Source organism: Stegodyphus dumicola, chromosome 6, assembly GCF_044657685.1.
Source record: "Stegodyphus dumicola isolate Sdum_Otavi_A_Nest chromosome 6, ASM4465768v1".
NCBI lineage: Eukaryota > Metazoa > Arthropoda > Arachnida > Araneae > Eresidae > Stegodyphus > Stegodyphus dumicola.
The window spans coordinates 84,964,019-84,985,222 of record NC_140773.1 but is presented as its reverse complement, the minus strand read 5'-3'; the positions used below and the strand labels follow the sequence as shown (position 1 = coordinate 84,985,222).

Genomic DNA, 21,204 nt, shown 5'->3' with positions numbered 1-21,204 from the left:
GTAAATTTTACTTGATCCATGGAGGGGGACTAAGGACTTTTCTCATTAGGAAAATGTCAAAGAAGGGGCAAAACTGTTTCGGATCGCGCCGGTCTGAAGGCTATATTATGAGAATTTCGGCCCGGTTTTAAAAGGTTAATATAGAGTAATACAAAGTAATACTTTCTGCAAATACCCAACCTAACTGGGAAAGAACACCTTTTAATCTTCTTCGTCAAAACCCAAACATGCCTAAATGAAGAGTCACTTGAAACCTCTTCTAAATCAGCATCCGTGTCCTCATACAAAAAATTGTCCTCTGTACCATCCAGTGCATTACTAATGCCACACTTCTTACGTGATTTAACAACTATCTTTGTTTTCACAGCATCCCATAAAGATTTGACACTTTGTCTCATCAGCACAGCAGGATAAACAACCGTATAGTGAATTTTTTTGTGGCCTGAAGTTTTAACAGTAACAATTTTTTTACCTTTGGAATCTAAAGTTTTGTTTGAGGACACATCAAAAGTCAGAGGAACCTCGTACATGTTTCCTATTTGTGCACGTTCAACATTTTCTTCTTTTCGTGCATTAATGACGAATCTATGAAATTCAATAATTTTTCCTTGATATTCATCTGGCATCTTTTGAAATATTTTTGTTTTAGTCTGCATACATAGCCGGTTTCTCTTCATATATTCTAAGCTTCATGTATCCAGCAAAATCGGCACTCTCTATCAGTCACTATCGCTTTTGCTTGATGAATAATTACTTTTGTAGAAACTGCAAGTCCTGCTTTCCTGTGGTCTAAAATCCAAGTATTCAGCTTTATCTTAAGTTCAGGCCATTGTTCCCATTTGTAGGTTATGTTTACTGCAAGTTGCTTTTTTTTTTTTTTTTTTTAAGATTTTTACTTTGTTCCGCCAATTTCTTATCATTTTTCAGTTGGAAGTGGCCCTAGATGCCTCTCTGCAGCCCTGTTTCCATGTTCTTAAGCATATGAAATCACACATTAGCTTGTATGTTATGTTATACCAATGCCAAAGCTGTTTTTAAGCCATAACTTGCAACAAATTTAAGAAAATTGAACAATAGAAATATCACGCAGTTAAAAGTCGTTCACAAAAATTGGAAAGTTTAAACAAGCCCAACTATGATTAATCGACGACAGCACATGCGCATTCACTGAAATCTAGTAACTGCGTAACAGCAATATTCCCACACTCCACACGGAAACAAGAAAAAAGTCGCATCACTCCTAATAGAGGAAATTTCCAGAAATGAATGTAATCAAAATCTGAGTACTGACGTATAAAAACAAAGTATCAATGAACATGACGCACCCTGTTTTTCAGACCTATTTTCAAAGGGGAAAAGTGCATCTTATACGCCTGCAGATACAGTACATACTTTAAAAATATTTTTAATATTTAAATTCAATTTGATTATCTCCCACGAAATGAAAAGAAAGTATTAAATTTTAATTGAAAAACTACTAAAAAGGGGGATTTAGAAAAGTGTAAAGCTTAAAAGATAGCGTATACTGTAGAAAGCAAAAATTAAATGAAAAATTTTTAAAATATAGAAATACTGAAAACGTTAAAAATATTTCACAAGAAATTTGTTGCTGCTTCAATAGAAAAGTCCTAATTTCTCAAGGGGAAATAAAGCATAAAAACTTTTTTCTATAAAACTGCCAACAATCCTACAGACCATATTTAGTCTCTCTCATATTTTTGAGCAATACTCTTACTCCAAAATGTAAAAATTCAAAATAATATAATTTTAGAATTAAAATCTTTGATTGATTAATTCGAAAGAAATTTCCCGACTCAGGATATATTGTGACAAGGTCACGACCTTGTCACAATATGTTACCCTCAGAACCCTCAGAACAAATAAGAAATAATACATTGTACGAATGATACATCAGCATCACTCAAGCACTTCATATTCGCCTTTAGTTCATCATAGGGTAAATGAAGTGATGTATTCTGAGACAGGGTACATACTGCTAATAAGACAGGCATATTAAAAATTAAACAAGTCAAATTCATATTTTAATTATTTCCTGAAATCTTTATTTCAGTTTTACAATGTTCAATGTTTTCTTTAATATTTCAGTTCCAAAAAACAAACAATTTGCAACAGTTTCATATCAACTGTAAACAGAAAATATTAAATAAAATCAAATGCATACTTGGTTTGATCAAATGGGAAAAAGTAACAGTTGCGCTCAACATTTTCCCCCAAGAGTACATGGAAGAGCCAAATGTTTTCAAATGTAGACTTGACTTTTTTTTACATTAATGGAAAGAAACTTCATGATATCAAATACTGGTGTGGTGTATTTAATTATGGCAAAGCACACGAGGGCTATCTGCCTAAGGGGAGGGATGCCTTTCGTGGAGGACTTTCTAAGGGAAACTGGCTCGTATACACGTCACACATGGGAAAAACCACGAAAACACCCATGCAGCCAGCCTGTTCGCGGGATTCGAACCTCAAATATCAAATACTGAGGAACATTACGTACAACAGTACAGTGTATAGCACTTGATGCTTCCAAAAGGATGACAGATATGTTTGATAAATGCACTACCAAAAATGACATTTCAACTGCAAATTTCTCTAATTTTACCCCCAGCTGAAACTTGGAGAAAACTAACTGAATGCACCATCATCTTAACAAAATAAAGGTTGATCAATTCCTACCTCAAAAAGCAGAAATAAACATTTAAAAAAGAAAAAAAGAAAATTTTTCCTAATGAGATAAATTAGCTATCAACAGCTATGGAAGACTGTTTTCTGCAGCTGAATGATTTGCTATAATTTGGCTTTATTAAACAAAAATTTAATATATGCTAATTATGGCTACCGTTTTATTGTATTCTATGCATAGAATACTACATATTTAACTGGAAACTTGACTAACCAGCTTGCCAAACTTTGTGAAAGAGTACTATAACATTTTTTCAAGTTTTGAGAAAAAGATTAATAAAACAAAACTATTACTGAACCCTAGCAAAATAAATACAATAAAATGGTAAATAATAACTACAGTAACTGCAGAAAAAAATAACTGATGCAATAAAATCAAAGCTAACAAAAATGGACTCCTACTAATCTTAAAAATATGTATGTATGAATCTATATATGTTTGTTTCTCGCACTGTTGAAAAAAGATGGTACCAACAACCACCAAATATTGAAAACACAATCCTGCACCTGAACATATGCAGCTCAAAGCCAAATTTTGAATTTTTTTTTAATTTATTTCATATCATGTGCATACTTAAGTTTTGATTAAGATACTTTTTTTAAAACACTTTTGATTAAAAACACTTCTGATAAAATACTTTTGATTAAAGCATCAGCAATTCAAGTTTTGTATTGCCACTTTGTGATGCTTAAGATATTCCTGCTTCAGATTTATTCAGAAAACTCAGCAAAATAAAAAGGTCCTGCACCTGAACATATGCAGCTCAAAGCCAAATTTTGAATTTTTTTAAAATTTATTTCATATCATGTGCATACTTAAGTTTTGATTAAGATACTTTTTTCAAACACTTTTGATTAAAAACACTTCTGATAAAATACTTTTGATTAAAGCATCAGCAATTCAAGTTTTGTATTGCCACTTTGTGATGCTTAAGATATTCCTGCTTCAGATTTATTCAGAAAACTCAGCAAAATAAAAAGGTGTTGCCAATTGCCAAAACACAGCACATTTGTCCTTTGAATTTAATCGTATTTTGGAAAAAATGGCACCACTTTAGGGGCAAAAATTTTTAATTTAGTCTTCCACCCAAACATGAGTACCATGAAGGCCAAGTTTTGAACTGAATTTTTTTTTTCTTTCATAGTTTGTGCAAATTTAAGAAATTTCTGATTAAAAAATAAAATGCTTTCTGGATAAAAGCTATATCTCATATAAAAGCTTTCTGTTGCCACACAGCAAAGTGCAATATATTTGTGTTTTGAATTTAAACAACAAACTTGGTGATTTAAAAGAAATGTGTTGCCACTGCCCAGATTAAAATATTTATATCTTCCATGTGGCAAAATGTTGTCACTCAGAAAAGCATGTAATATTTAATTCTTCTTTCGAATTTATTCTATTATTAATTAATATGAAATTATTCTACACTCATGTCCAAAATTATCTTTACATACCCAAAAATGATGATATTCAATGAACTATCGAATCAATGTGATCCATATTTGCAGGGAATGTGTGAAAACCAAGCCTAATTAGCCTTATCCAATCAAAAGTAATCAAAAGGTTTGTGATATGCAAATCTAGGCGTTATGTCATCCAAGGATGAATCAAGTGCTTTGCGCAAACTGAATATTTAAGTGAATTTCTGCAACATGGCGTTTGATTTCAGTGTGTAGGGACTCAAAGCGGTTTGTTATGGTTTCGAAGTATCATTTGGAAGAATCTGTAAAGTGGCGAATTATCGGCCGTTTAGAATCAGGGCAGTCAATCATGGAAACAGCCACATGTCTGAATATTTCAAGACAGACAGTCTCTAAGCTATGGAAACAGTTTCAAAATGATGGAAATGTTGTAAGGAGGCCTGGACAAAGTCAGAAACGAATGACAACTGCTTCTGAAGATCGGTATCTGGCATTAACTGCCCGTCGTAACAGAAAGGCTACTGCTCGCCAGTTAAGTTCAGAGCTTGCAGCCGCCACTGGAACTGTTGCATTACGGCAAACAATATACAGAAGGCTTAATGAAAAAGGCCTTTATGCCAGAAAACCAAGGGTATGTGTTTTACTGTCTTCACAGAAAAAGAGGGATCGCTTTAATTGGTGTAAAGAATATCAAAACTGGACTGAACATCAATGGTCCCATGTTCTCTTTACTGATGAGTCTAGGTTTAGTTTAACTGGTGATTCTAAACGTGTTTACATCTGGAGGGAGTCAGGAACACGAAATGATCCCTCGAACATGGTGGAATGTGACCGTTTCAGTAGTGGAGGTGTGATGGTATGGGATGAAATAATGATCGATGGACGTACGGCCCTACACGTGTTCAGCAGCGGATCTGTGACAGGCCAGATATATCGAGATGAGGTCTTAGATCCTTATGTAAGACATTTCAGGGGTGCATATGGACCTGACTTTTTATTTATGGATGATAATGCCCGTCCACATCGAGCAAACCTCGTTGATGAATTCCTTGAAAGTGAAGACATTAAGCGAATACCTTGGCCACCAAACTCTCCTGACCTTAACCCGATAGAGAACTTGTGGGACTACCTTGGAAGAGCAATTGCACGTATACATCCTCCTCCTAGAGATGTAAATGCTCTGAAGACGGCATTGCTGGAAGCGTAGAGATTAATTCCCCAAACTGTGGTTAACAACGTTATTTCCAGCCTTAAAACACGTTGTGATATGTGTGTACAAGTCAGGGGAGATCATATTTCATATTAAATTCGTAAGACTTAATTCTTTTTCTGAATCATTCCTTTTTTTCTTAACTCTCTTTGTCACACTTAATTACCATTTTTATTGTTTCATGCTACAATTTTATATCATATGAGGTGATCTTCAATTTTTTCTTTTGCATTTATGTGTCATCATGTTATGTATGATTCCACGAAAATTCATTAAATTATAAGTCATAGTCTCTGAGAAATCCGTGAATTTATGCATGTAAACATAATTTTGGACATGAGTGTATTATTCATTAACAAACTAAGCTACTTAAAAGCAATAAATGCAGATTCATTTAAATTATTATCAATTACTAGCTGGATCTGTAAAATTACATTAAATGAACGCATTAAAATCCTTATAGATTTTTTTTCTTTTTTATAACTATCTGAGCAACCAGTAATGCCTAATTCAGAGATAAGACTGGTAAAAATTTCTGAAAAATATTTCCTACTCAAACGAATTTACACATTTCTACACCACTTAAATAGTTCCCTCCTTGAAAAGAGAATGATCTCAGAAATTAATAAAATGACTGGAATTAATAAATTATAATTATTACAATAGTGGGACATATTACAATGGCAGTTCTACTGGGCCGATTGACGACATTCAAATTGCATTTTTCATGTCTCAAAAATGTGACTTAGGACTATATAATATTTATATTTAGCATTGCTCTAATATAGGTATTTTTAGAAAAAAAACCAGACTTTTTCCGAAATAACATGCCAATTTTTCTCCATATTTCAGTTCTATAACTCAAATTATGACTAAATATTAAATTTTGTAAAATTTAGTGCAAAATTTATGGAGAAATTCAAAATTTTATCTTGGTGGAATTTTTTTTTTCAGTTGTGCCAAGAATAATTGACTTGGCAAACTTCTTAATTTATAGCAACCTATTTTCCTTTCCTTTTTTCCACTGAACATGAGTGGAAAAAATGTCATTTTTCATACTTTCAAATAATTTTAACAAAGAACGTAAACCACATTTGTCATTATTATCATTTATAGCCTAAGTTCAAAAGGTGCCAAAATGTATCAGGTGGTTATAATTTAAGTTTCCCTATAAACGGCATCGTATAGAGTAAACAGGTGAATGGAATGCAACGAAATTTTGTAAATGGGCTATACACGAGATGCGCTCATGAAATTTTGATAAATAAATTTTAGTTCCAATATGTCAACCAGAGGGTAAACTTATAGGGAAAAACATGAAATTTAACACAATAAACGACCAAAACAGAATACAGAAACAATATTATTAACAATCCTGAACAAGAATTATGAGTAAATGCAAAAGTGAGAAAGGCCATCAGTTGTAGGAGAAAAAAGTCGAGATTTACAATGCTTGGGAAGAAGGGGAAGCCGATGTTAAAGGCTTTACAAATGAGGATCTCTTTAGTTAAATGTGCATTATTGGTGAGGCTTGTTTTACAAAAACAAGTGGAATGTTTTCGCTTCAGTTTGTGAATTTCGTCGTAGAAAGAACCTACGGCGTGGACTAACGTCTACTAAAGGTATTCGGGGCATAAGAGATTTGAAGAGATGGGGAAATTAGGAGTTCAACCTGGAAGAGGCCATAAAAATGTCACACCGTTACTTGTTGATGCCGCCAAGACAGCTGTTGATGTACAGTCACAGTCATCAGAGTTTGAGGGCAATAGCCCGTGTGCAGTTTCTCGACAGGCTATTCTTACAGCACCGTCCGAAAAGTACACAAAAATATAATGGACTACTTCACAAACAAGATCTGCCATACCCAGGATCTGCTTGATGAGGACAAGCCACAACGTCTCTCATTCACAGTCAGTTTTCTCAACAGAATGACTGTTGATCTGTCATGGCCTTGGAATATTATGTGGAGTTACAACGCTCATTTCTACCTCAATGGGACAGTCAACACACAGTATTGCTGCATTTGGGCTATGGAACATCCACGGATCCACACTGAAATTCCCCTACAGTCTCCAAGGGTCACTTCTGAGGTGAATTCAGGGTTGCATTCCTCCTTGGATCATTCTTCTTTGAGGAAACTGGTGAACGTAGGTCTGTCACATGTTCCATTACGGGCCATTAGTACCATGACATGCTGCAGACAATTGTTGTGCCACAACTACAGTAAAGCTGGACCCTTACGTCGACCATTTTCATGCAGGATGGTGTGCCCCCACGTATCCATGGGTCCGTGAAGGCACTATTGCTCCAACAATTCACAGAGGAATGTGTTATTAGTCATTCCTTTTTAAATCCATGGCCACCACGTTCACCGGATTTAACCCCATGTGAAACGTTGAATGACTTAAAGAACTCCAGAACGTTTCATGTGCGAAGCCTCGCAACTGATAAGTTACGATCTGTTATTGAACACACTGTCCATCAACTTGAAATTTTGCAGGTGAATGAGGGTGGTCAAGTGGAGCACCTTTCCCTACATCGTACTGGGCACGATTACATCTGCTCCTATTGTGCAATTTCGTCCTAATCTGTTCTTGTTTCTAAAAACTTAACTGTTTTTTTATCACCCTTTAGTTAATGTGGTTCGATGACAAGGTGAGATCAGAAACTAGTCAATAAATGTTAATATTATTTCTGTATTTCGTTTGGTCATTTATTGTGTTAAATTTCCTGTTTTTCCCAAAAAGGCGCCCTCAGGTGGGCATTTTGGAACTAAAATTGTTTCCCAAAATTCCGTGAGTGCATCTCACATACAAAATTTCGTTGCATTCCGTTTACCCATATGCGCTGTAGGATGCCGTTTATAGAGTAAGTTTAATTATAACCACTGAATAAATTCATGTACATCTTAGGAAATTTTTAATATACAGGTCATAATTATTTTTTTTTCAAAAAATTTATAAATTTTCTTTCTAAATACAAATTTTAAAAATAAATCACAAAAAATGGATGAATTTTATTTGAAATGAACCTAAATTTGTAAATGTGAAAGGAAGAATCATATAAGTTTAATAAAAAAAAGAGATATTAATAAATATATAAATTCAATCAACATTGAGGTGAATTTGAGAACTGATTTTTTAAAACTATGCATACAATTTTTACATAACATGGCAGTTTGGCATGATTTCAGTTGTAGAATCGAAATATAGAAAAAAATTGGCATGTCATTTCAGAAGAAAAAGTAAGATTTTGTGTCAAAATACCTATATTAGAAAAATACTATATATAAATCTAATACATTCCTAGGTCGCACTTTTGAGACATAAAAACGCAATTTGGGTTTCGTTCATCGGCCCAGTAGAAAGAGAGATGTAGAACTGTCCTTTTTATATATAACTTAAAGTAAAGTAAAAAGAACAAACGATAAAAGACATATGTGGTCAAAAATTTTGCGCATTGTGCTGCAAAATTAAGGAAATTAGAAGAAAAATTTTAGTACGCAGGCTAAAAAGTTGCTAAAATACTGTGGTTCTGTGAAAACTTTAACATAAGCAAATTTAGTAGCAATGAATTGTGTTAAAAGAAAAAAATACAGCATTTGATTATTTACAAGTAAAAATCAACAATAATAGTACGCTATATGCTAAACTAATTAACCTTTTGAGTCCGGGGCTTTGGTAGCAATAAAAGCTACCAAAGGACGGGAAATCTTGAACCGAATGCTTTCCCCCATTTAAGAAATTACCTCCCATTTGCAACAAAGATTCTTGTGTGTAGTCTAATGGATTCTCAGAGGGGTGCATCTATGTCACAAAAGGAAGATCTTTGAAAGAGATAAGTGGTTAAAACCCTAAGGACGTCAGATTAGACATTTCACCACACTTTTCAGTCTGGAAAATGGGGGAAAAAAGACATGGCCACTAAAGTGGACAACCCCATCTTTTCAAAGAGAGGACTCTATGGCCACTATAATGGCCATTCCGTCTTCAAAAGGTTAAGTATATTTAAAACATAGTATATATATACATATATATATTGTGTGTGTGCGTTCAGAGTACAAATTAAGCTTTAATGCTTTTTTCCTTCTGCATGAAAAAGTAGCTACGATATACTGATAAACACAGAATGTCTATAACTAAAATGAATTATGAAAACTTCATTCAAGACCTTGAAAGATCTAATATGGTAAAATCTATATCTGAGTCCCTCTTCTTCCTCCTCCAATTTTTATTTCTTTACAGAAGATATTAAAGTTATATAGTCTTTTAAAATATTGTTGGGGAAGAATGATTCTCAGAATCTCATTCTCCAGCAAATGTTATGTCTAAGTATATTGAATACTACATAAAATATACCATTTATTAGTCATATAAGTAAAATATATCACTTCATATAAAGTAATTATTTTCGATAGTAAAATCATCAGTCTTTATATGTTAAATTTCTCAGCAGAATGGGACATTTTTATTTCCAGTGTTTTAAAAAGTGTTTTCTAAGGAAACTGATAGTAAATTCAAAAGCAACTTCAGATATTGTGTACTCTCATTACCAAAATTTTCTGTCTTGTTATAATGCCTTGCTAATATGAATATGTCATGAATATGACCTATAGATTACTATAATGCTATATTGACATCACCTCAATTTTTTGGTTCAATTCAACTGGTTTTGGATCTATCACACAAAATGCAGAATTTAAATATAAGAGGAGTATCAAAACAGGTTCAGATGGACTAACACAGAACTAGATACACTTCCCCACTCTTGCGTGAAAAGCTATTCATGATATCACACCACAGACATCCACATGTTTTTCTAACAGACCATGACATAAATTCAGCCTCAGTTATTAACAATTTCAGAAGGTTAAGACATACTTTACACTGTAATTCCAGTTGGAAAATCCATAGTAATTATGCAAAATTTAGACTTGGCATCTCTACCCCCTCCAAAAAAGTTCTACTACAGTCAAAAGTCGTTAATCCGAACTCGTCGAGACTTCGGCGATTCCAGATTATCGATTTTTCCGGATTATAGATCATCAGTTTAAATCTGGTAAGATGGCATGCACAAATTATAAAATTAAAAATATGAAACCGTAATTTATGAAATAAAGAACAATTATGATCTAAAGGGTATCAAAATTTACAAAAAAAAAAAAAAAAAAGCTTAATATTTATTTGTTTACTTTATTAAACATTTCTTTCAATGTAAGTTGTTTAAGTTGCTTCGTTTTTTATGTGATAATACATTCTCTTTAATTCTATAAACAGACATAATTTCTTGTTCAGTTACAAAGTTCCACTGTTCAAGTCCTATAATTGCTGTGTCGAGAATACCGACTAATTTGTCAATTGAAATTTTTTCGTTTTTAATAACCTCTGTCACTTTCTTCACTATCCGAAGCGAATTATAATGACGAGGAATTTGATTTAAATCATATCAAAGTACATCCAGATGAAATACGACATTTAGTAAGGAATTATAAGCCAAATAAAATAAAAACATCTGCCCCGAAGATAAGGATAGTGCTGACAAATCAACTTCCAATTCATTGCACTCAGCAGCGTTAAAGATAAACAAAAAGTTTAGATAAACAAACGTTAAAGTTTAGATAAACAAAGGATATGCCTTTATCCATTTTTTGCAGCAATTCCACTTTTTGTTTAATGGACTTCGAAACATACTTTCGCTTTGTAGATCCTTTACATATTAGTAAATATATATCAGAAATTCTATTTGACATAATTGAAAGTTCAAGCTTATTTTTTTTTATAAAATTGCTCTAACAATCTGCAAAAAAAAATAAGCCGAATCCAATTTGAAGATTAAGGAACAACGCAATCTGCAACATTAACTGAATTAGGTAATTTTAGCTTAGCTTATACCGCCTGTTATACATGAAACGCACATTTGTGAACGTATTTTGCGCACGCATATACGCAGCCGTAAAGGTCTTACATGCATGTGCAGAAAGTTTGTAGCTTTGAGGTCCGGATTATAGATCATTCCGGATTATGGGTGTCCGAATTAACGACTTTTGACTGTATTCACTTTCTCTTAAATGCACTTCTTGAAAGGGATGATAAAATAAAATTAGAATTTTACTTACAATTTCATCAAACCTCTTGAAGTACACTTATGATTTATTTCTCTACACACTTTTAAATACAATAAAGCATACAAGAAATTATTTCTATAAAAGTGATAATTTTGATGATCTAATATAAATCTCATATATTAATTTAACAATTGCTTTAAAGTTAATCTGCCTGTTAAAAATTTACTGTGCTTTAAAAATATTTAGGTACTTTTCCGTTTCGCCAGCGCAAAGCTCACCAAGCAGACTTTATTGGCAACAACATACAGTATACACATAAAAAATGTTAGTTCTAAGATTTTTTTTTTATTTTGAAGGCATAAACATTTTAATGGTGTTCAAAATTTTGTAAAAAGCCAATAAATTTGTAAAAAGGCATTAATTTACGAATTTACTATGCTTTCATAGTTCAACATCCTAATTCACCGGTTCGTATCACGTGACCCCAAGAGATCTCATCTCACGTAAACTACGCTACAAAAATGTAATTCTCTCAGTAATTATTTACATTAATTTCAAGTTAAATCTTATTTTGGAATACAAGTTTAAATGTAAGAATTGTTTCAATTCATACAAATAACTTATTCAGAAATTATGTACAACTGCAGTGCTTTACTTCGCTGGTGCATTCCATTAGAATTGATGAATTTAACCCTTGACTTTGCCTTTACTATATTTTCGTCTTCGGGTGAGCGGTGTGATTGCTTCATAATTGACTTAATTACCGCGAATGGTCTTAGGGCATAAAATTGAACTATCTGGTAAACATTCTATGTAATTTTATGCCAGTATTGAAGAAAACAATCAATCTGATAAGAAATGGATGCAACTTGTTTTGAAAATAAGGCGTAAAAGGTTACAAGCAAGGATATTCCGTTTGGCATCAGTTGTACCATTTATTGGCGACTTTATCACCTGCGCTGGCAAAACAGAAAAGTATCAATATTTAAAAACCTCTTTCTAAATGTTATATTTTCTGGCCCAAACTTAAGACATACTTTATACTCTATTTCTATTGTTAAAAATAGATTACCTCATCCTCATCCTCTTTTTTACTTTTCTTATGTTTTTTGTGCTTTTTGTGTTTCTTATGCTTTTTGTGTTTCTTCTTTTTCTTTTTAGTTACTTCAACGTCAGATTCCTGAGCCTGTAAATAAGATAATCAAATTAAATGTTACTAATGTTTTTCATACCACATATAAATTTATTATGAAAATAAAGTAGATATTTTCCATTTGAAAAATCATAACCACTATAGTGAAACAAAAAAAAGTTTTCTTTGTAGAATTCTTATGTCAATGCTCCGAGATCACTGCAGAACTTTTACAAAACTGTATAGTACAATCCTGAAAATATGACACAGTCTCGCTACCAGCAGCTTTGTTTGATTCACAATTATACTTGCCACTGTTATAGCAAACCACAAATTCTCAGCGTATTTGGCCAAGAACAAATTGTTGGACCAAGCAACATTTACATATTTAAACATCTAAAATCTCTTTTAGGTGGCCAGCAGTTTCAGGCTGACAACAAGCTCAAAAAAGCAGTTAATATATGGTTTGCATCACAGGCAATACATTTCCATACCACAGGGATATAATTCCCTGTCCTCTGTGATGATGATGAGTATCTGAATGATTGCATAAATGAAGTAGAAAAATTGGATGTTTGATTAATAGCAGAAATTTTTAGTTATGTCCCCCCGGAGCATATCAGACATAAATTTCTGGAATTCCTACATATAAACTATTATATGAGAAAAAGTGACAAATTCATTTCATTTTAAATAGGACTGCATAAAGTGGCCATTAAAAATGGTTCAATTAAAGTAATATCAAAATATACTCGTATTTTCTTTTAATTTAATGAACTATTACAAATAAACTCGAAAGCCTTTATGTGATTCTTTATATTAAGACTACTCCACAGTCATTAATTTCTAGTAGAGATATAATTTACTTTATAATTTTTTTCATTCTATTTGTAAAAATGCTATTTAAAATATTTGGTTTTATTCCCCTTACATAAATGCATTTCATATGGCATAAATAACATAATTTACAAGGTTACTCATGCTATATTATACAAATTTTGTTTCAATAACATTAATTCATATTAATCAGCATAGGAATATAATATTATAATCACTTCAGATATTGCAAATACTACTCACGCCTTTGAGATTGAGCTGACAAATGACAATCAAATATTGGCATGTGCAGAAACGACATTACTTTCCAGTCCCCCTGTTACTTTGATTTTCTAAATTAGCAAAAGTAAATGGGAAACTTTTTTTCCCCCTCCCACAGTGGATTGCTTGCAACAAAAATATTTAAATTGTTATACATATTAAACATTTACAACACTACAGAAAGCCTTTGATGGCAATACTTTACCTAAAAACGGCAATTTTTTTAATCATATGTGACATTTAGGGTAGAGATTGCATCAAAAATGTGAATGGTGCTTGAAATAAAATGAAAAACCATGTCAAAATTAGTGAAAAATCCAGTCATTGCAGGACTATTTTCTTTGATTGCTGTGATAGTTCGCACCATTAATCCTGATTCACTGGCAAACTATCAAAGAATATTATTGAGTGTTTAGGGGTGTTTGCATCAAGTAATTCATAAAAAATGAACAAAGTAGTAACAACTTATGAATTTTACACCACAATAATATGCTTACTCAAATGTTCTTGCTGTTACTGAAATTTTTGAAAAAAAGTCAACAAATGTAACTGTGCAAGTTCTGTATGAATCTAACAGAGCATCATATGAATTTTTCTTCACCCTCCCCCCTTACAGTTAAAATTCCACTTCATGTCAGCCTTTTGGGTCTGTTGATGTACTAAAAGAACTTGCTGTAAGTTCTGAACAGGTTTCAAGAAAAGAACTTCAAAACATGTTTAGAGGATTGGAAAAAATGTTGACATAAATGCATTGTAGTCCGAAGGAAATGCTTTGAAGATTAAATCTTGGGTTTTAAAGAATCATTTTTGATATTTTTTTAATCAAAGTGATATATACCTGCCATTCTAAAAAAAAAAAAAAAGAATTATTCTTTTTTTTAATGAATGAAGAATTGTGATCAATTCAGACATTTTATATGCTGATCATATTGAACACATGAAGAATACATGAAGAAGGACTGCATAAAGTGGCCATTAAAAATGTTTCAATTAAAGTAATAAATAAATCAATTAAAGTAATCCTTCAGAATAATTATTAAATCAAGCTTTAGAATTCGGTCAGCAACAATTTATCTTAAAATATTTTAATATAATCTTCACTTTAAATGTTAAATTTTACTTTGCCTAACCTCTAGAGAAAGACAATGTTTTAGAACTTGAAACATATTTATTTTATTTAAAAAAAAAAAAAAAAAGATTTATTTATACCTCACTACTTTCTGTGCCTTTCTTGGATTTTCTTTTCTTCTCTTTGTGTTCTTTCTCTGTTCCTGGCAAAGAATTTCTTTTCTTATCTTTCTTTCTAGGTTCTTCATCACTAGGTATCGCAGCTGGTGGTGAAGCTGATTGATCAGACCGTTGAAGAGAACCGCTTCGTTTTATAGGTAGAACATTTTCATCTTTGATTCTTTCAGGACTGATGGATTTCTCTTTCAATTGCCTAGATTTCTTTTTCTCATGGCTCACTGTCTCAGAAATTACCTGAAAAACATGCTAAACATTACCCCCCCAAAAAAAAAAAAAAAAAATTATATATCACAGATTACAAATCAATATTTCTCAGACTTTTGGCTAATGCCTTAAACTTGAATTAACATTGTTACAGATAAAACAAATAACTTCAACCACAGCTTTGGATCCAATATGAGATATATCATTCAAATTTTTACCCTTTTTGGGAAGGGGGAATTGTATAATTTCACTGAACATACGAAGGTTAATCCAAAAAAAAGTTTACAAGCAGAAGCATTTGAAACGTAATAATTGTGGAGCAAATATTTTCACCCAGGGTGGTTGACAGATAGTTGTTGATAGCGCAAGTTGTCCTACAGCGGTTTTACGAGTAAGTAGCGTCAGTATGCAGACACTTAAGAGCAACAGTAATGGCACGGCGTCTAGAAAAGTAATCTCGCATAAAGGTGCGAGCCGTAATTCGATTCTTATGGGCCAAGAATGTGGCCGCATCCAAAATTCACAGACAAATCGTTGAGGTATACGGGGACAAAGCAATGAGTAAACAACAGGTAGCGAAATGGTGTTGTTCTTATCAAGCGGGCAGGGAGCATGTGGAAAACGCAATATGGAAGTGAGCGGCAGTCCACGTTCTTCAAGGACGGATAATAACACGGCACGTGTTGAAGAAATTATCCAAAGGGATCGACAAGTAACCATGCGTGAGATTGCCTCAGAGTTGGACCTGAGTTACGGTAACGTTCAGCAGCGTATTGTAACCGATGAGTTGTGATATTCCAAAGTTTGTGCCCGCTGGGTTTCACATGCGTTGTCCGCGGAGCATAAGGCCACTCGAATGATGTGCAGCCTCACCTTTCTTCAGTGATGCCATTCAGACGGCCAACACTTCATTGATCGCATCGTTACCAGTGATGAAACATGGCTTCATCACTTCATGGATGGAGTGGAAACACGCTGGATTACCAACGAGGAAGAAGTTTAAGGTCACATCCTCTGCCAGTAAAGCGATGGCAACCGTTTTCTGGGATACGACTGGTGGTATCCTAATCGAGTATTTGGAGCGTGGCCATACCATTAAGGCCGATCTTTATTGTGCCACCTTAACGAAAATGCGTAAAGCCATCCGACGCAAACACCCTGGATTACTGAGCAAAGGCGTCATTCTTCTGCATGACAATGCCAGGCCCCATACAGCTCCCCAGACTCAGGAATTGCTGCAAAGGTTCAAGTGGGAGGTCTGGAATCACCACCCATACAGACCTGATTTGGCTTCAAGTGACTATTACATTTTTCCGGCATTGAAGCGATACTTATCCGGAACACGGTTCACCTCAGACAATGCAGTGAAAACAGCTGCCGAGAAATGGCTCAACGAGCAGGGCCTTGATTACTACCAAAATGGGATAAACAAGTTGGTCGAACGTTCTGACAAATGCCTAAACAGGTTTGACGACTATGCGGAAAAGTGAAGGCCAGATGTGTCTCTTGATTCCCATTTGCATCTTGTTTCTATTGTTAATAAATACCTTTTCATTTACCTCGTAAACTTTTTTTTGGATTACCCCTTGTAAAACCTATACATCCAAAGCTATGCTTGGAAAGAAAATCTAAAGAGAATTTAAACATCAAATTCCATATAAATGAGAATAACTGATACTTTGTTATTCAGACTGGAATCAGGAATGTAGGTAATGCATACATTATGTATGTAAGCAAGGTATGCAAGTGTGTGAAGATACATAATCACACACATGCATATATACATACTCACAAATTTCTGAATCCAGTCCCAACAGAAAAGTACCAAAAAACCATTTCTTTTAATAAAAATTAAAATGTATATTTCAGCTAGGTCTCATAATGTAAATATGAATTCATGTATAACATACATATCAAGAAGTTTTAACAAAATATTACAGTATAATTCAGGGGGAATATTAATAATGAGTTTTGAAAAACTTTTTTATATGCAACTCGTACATTACTACTGTCTGTCTACAGTAAGAACAGCTCCCGCCACGGTGTCTGGGGGGGGGGGTCGCTATAGCAACAGGGCTAGTATATTTCAAATAGTGACGAACCAAGGGTTGCTTTATTGTTATTTTGTTTTTGGCAACTGTTGGCTGAAGGATAAAGAGTTTACCAATTTGTCTTCTCAGTTCCATTCCAGCTGCACGCATTTTTTCTTAATTTTTTATATTATCACTATTAGCTATTTTTATTCTCATTGTTATATGATTTGTACTGGTCTTTGTTTAAATTTGCTTCTATTTAGATTTTCGTAGTGCTTTGTTAATTGCCAATTTTTTAAAATGCCCTTCCAGTTTAAGAAAGGTCAACCTTTACAGTCTCAGGCACATCAAATCCTTTACGATGTCGCAGAATTTTGCACTTCTGAAGCTTCAGCGAACTCTTTAGTAGTTCCTCTTCCTTAAGTTTTGAAGAGAACATCGCAAGCTATTGGAGTATCGGAGTACACAATTAAAAAAATTAAGCACGAAGTATCAACAATGGCTGAAAATAAACTTCTAAATATACCTGGAAAGAAACGTAAAAGCCCTGATAATTATAAGTGCGAAATCAATGATTTTGACGAATGCGTTATATGGCAGACAATACAAGACTTTTACATCAAAGAAAAGAAAGTGCCATCTGTGTGGAAATTACTGCCAGTCTTGAGGAAAAAATAGACTTCCCGTGGCTAAAAGACTCTTTGTGCAAAGTTTCGCATTCAATAAATTTTCGCTGGAAGAAATAAACAAAAGAAAAATTCTTATCGAAAGACCTCGCATTGTATTTTGGAGGAACAATTATTTAGGCGAAATGAGGACACTCAGGGCACATGAACGTCACATTGTTTACATCAATGAAACATGGATTGACAGCAATTTAACTTTTAAGAAATGTTAGCAGCATAATACGGTTTTGGGCACACAGATAAATGTCAGTTTAAAAAATAGACCGATTGTTGTCCTCTTCTGCAGGATTTATTCCAGGTGCACCAAAAATCGAAGCAAACAACTTACATTGAAAGAAATGTTAATTAAATTAAACAAATATTAAGCTTTTTTTTTTTTTTTTTTTTTTTTTTTTTTTTTGTGTGTAAATTTTGATACCCTTTAGATTATAATTTCTCTTCCTGCACGTAATGCGTTTACGCATGCGTGCTTAATGTTTACGAACAAGTGATTAGCACAAAAAAAAACGAAGCAAACAAATAAATATTAAGTTTTTTTCGTAAATTTTTATACCTTTTAGATCACAATTGCTGTTTATTTCATAAATTAAGGTTTGATATTTTTAATTGTATAATTTCTGCATGCCATCTTACCAGATTTAAATTGATGATCTATAATCCAGAAAAATCCCTAATCCTGATGTGCCAAAGTCCCGACGAGTCCGGATTATGGACTTTGTACTGTATATCATTGTATCAATTTATGGTTGATAGTGATATAAAAATCAGTTTATGGTTTGAAGTTGAACAAGAGTAACCAATAAACAAATGCCTGTACTTCCTTTTTCCTATCTCTGCAACTTAAAAATTAAATTTTGAAAAGATTCTACTCTTATAATTAATTACTCTATTTTAAGAAAGGAGAGAGGGAAGGATGTGTGGCAGTTGAACTAGGGTTACTATTTTATGAATTATTTTCTCCTTTATATATGAATGCTAGTTAAAGAAGTATCGTGCTTGAAAAGATTGTGAAGCAATGTATCTTTGCAAAGACAAAAAAATTTGAGATTGATTTAACTTCATTTACCAAAGGAAAATAAATGCACAAAAAATATATATAAATCTACATAGTCTTTTAGATGGATGGGAAATTCTCACTCTTAAGATTTGATTTCAATTACTGACTATGCAAGAGAAAGGAAAATTAACAAAATGTATAAATTTCTTTCTTTCACCTATATAGCTAACAGCTTGCCTTAAAGTAATTCAGTAACTGTTAAAAGACTGAAATGAAATGAAATTATCCTAACATGCTCAAGGAGAACTGAAATAAATTGCTCTTTGTATGTATAAAATTACTTTCATGGAGGATAGGCTACCACAAGTGCAAGTTTTTTATGGTTTACTTATTATTCAAATAAAGTAAACCATAAAAAACTTTTATTGCTGGAGAGGGGGACGAGACAAACTACCACTGTTTTGTATCTTTTAATTATTTGACAAAAAAAGAGGACTGCAAGCTTGAAAATGTCTGCCCTTTTAGAGAATTCATTTTAATATTAAGACTAGGAATATATTTGAAATAGCCAGTAAGCCTTGATTGATATTAAACTATCAAAATTATCGACAAATAAATTAAAAGTCTCAAACCTACAGATACAACATACTATGCCAAGTTTAAGAATTACATGCATATATCTAATTTTAGTGGCCTGAAAATTGAAACAAAGAGTCACAACATGTTTAGAACACAATGTTTTCATTTAGAGACCAGTGAAAATAAGATCTAGACATCTGTATTCTGACAGTTATACTATAATTTCAATTTATTGATTTATAAAGCACAATTACACAGCTGCCATACTGCTGAATCAATATTACATCACTGATATTAATTTTTAAAGCTTATGAAATCAGCTGTAACTTCATTGAAAAAAAACTCTACTGTATTCTTTTTATTCAAATATAATTATTTTACTTACATCGTCTTGCAGTTTTCTGTCATCTTCAAGTGACTTTGGCCTACGGGATGGTGAAATTGATCTAGATATGGAACGTCGCTTTACTTTCCGGACAGGTGATTCGGAAACTTCTCGCTTCACCTATCAGATTAATTTTTTAATTTATCACCATAAAATATTCAACTTTTTTTGTAAAATTTTGTATTAGTAATCCATATTTTACACTAATTACAGTTACTTGAAAGATTTATATTTTACATTAGTATGCCTTATAAATAAACTTTATTACATTGTGATCTGATTCTGAGGGGAAAAAAAAAAAAAAAAAAGCCTACTTGTAAGAAACAAATCACAGTTTATTGCGCTTTAAAACATAGAAAAGAGAAATATAAAAAAATTCTGAAACAGTTTCACAAGTTCCTTGAATAAAGATTGGCTCCCACACCAATAAATATCTTAGTGATATTGAGAACCAAAAATACACAATATAAAAATACTACAAAGAAGAAACTAGGAGGTCTATAAATTCAACAATGTTTTGCTTCTCAATATCATTTATGCTAAGATAAAGTAACCCAAAATGAGGTCCTGTCATCAAATAAATTAATGAAATATAAGGCATTACAAATTATATATACTGACAACATTTGAAAGAACTATTAATCTGAAAGAATTTTACTTCTTCTAACTTTTATCTTTTACAATATTAATTCGCTTAGTTTTGGCAATGAATATCATTCCAAAAAAAGTAGAATTGTTATATCATATAATTCTATAATTCAAAGAAACATAGCCAAGATATGTGTAAAGAAGGCATCAAAACTTTATAAAACTTCCTTTCACTCCAAATGAACAAGATAAAAAAATAAAATATATATAAAACTACTGGCAAAGATAATACAGTATAAAGTCCGAAATCCAGACATCCAAAATCCGGAATAATCTAAAATCCGATTTTAAAAATTTGACAGACAAAATTTTTGGAATTTAGAGAAGCAACAAACAAATTAAGGGATGACAAAATTTTTAGAATTTAGGGAAAGCACTCGGACCTAAAATTGGGACAATTTCAGCATGTGCAAATGCTGCAGGAATGCACAAGTGTAAACTTTTCCTAATTGAAAAAATATACGACCTCGAGCATGTAAAGGAGTAAAGATTTTCCCAGGTACATCATGCAAATAAAAGAAATGGATGATACAAGTGTAAATGAATAATTGTTTTGAAAATAATTTCATACACTGGATTCAGCAACATTTGAATTCAGTTGGTTTACCTGATGACGCAAAAATTGTCCTGATTGTAGACAACTGTTAGACTCGTACTTCACTTAAAAGTTTTAGTGAAAGATAATGCGTATTATGGTTTCCTCCAAATTGCATGTCCATCATTCAGCCTGTGGATATCGGAATAGTGTGCGCTTTGAAATGCAAATATAAAGCAGCATTTTACAAATCCATATTA

At 32.8% G+C, this 21,204-nt stretch overlaps 1 protein-coding gene across 6 annotated transcripts in view; it reads right to left on the bottom strand.

Annotated features, from left to right (window-relative positions):
- Positions 1-21,204, bottom strand: part of Srrm1 (Serine-arginine repetitive matrix 1) — a 150,292-nt gene that overhangs the window by 15,593 nt on the left and 113,495 nt on the right. For 5 of the 6 annotated variants that reach the window (XM_085818625.1, XM_035364807.2, XM_035364803.2 and 2 more), the window contains 3 exons: positions 19,762-19,881; positions 14,839-15,123; positions 12,472-12,585 (listed from right to left, as the gene is read on the bottom strand). In XM_085818625.1, the coding sequence (XP_085674751.1) occupies positions 12,472-12,585; positions 14,839-15,123; positions 19,762-19,881 (519 nt within the window). The remainder of the gene's footprint in view (positions 1-12,471; positions 12,586-14,838; positions 15,124-19,761; positions 19,882-21,204) is intronic. The other variant, XM_085818626.1, reaches the window with a different exon arrangement.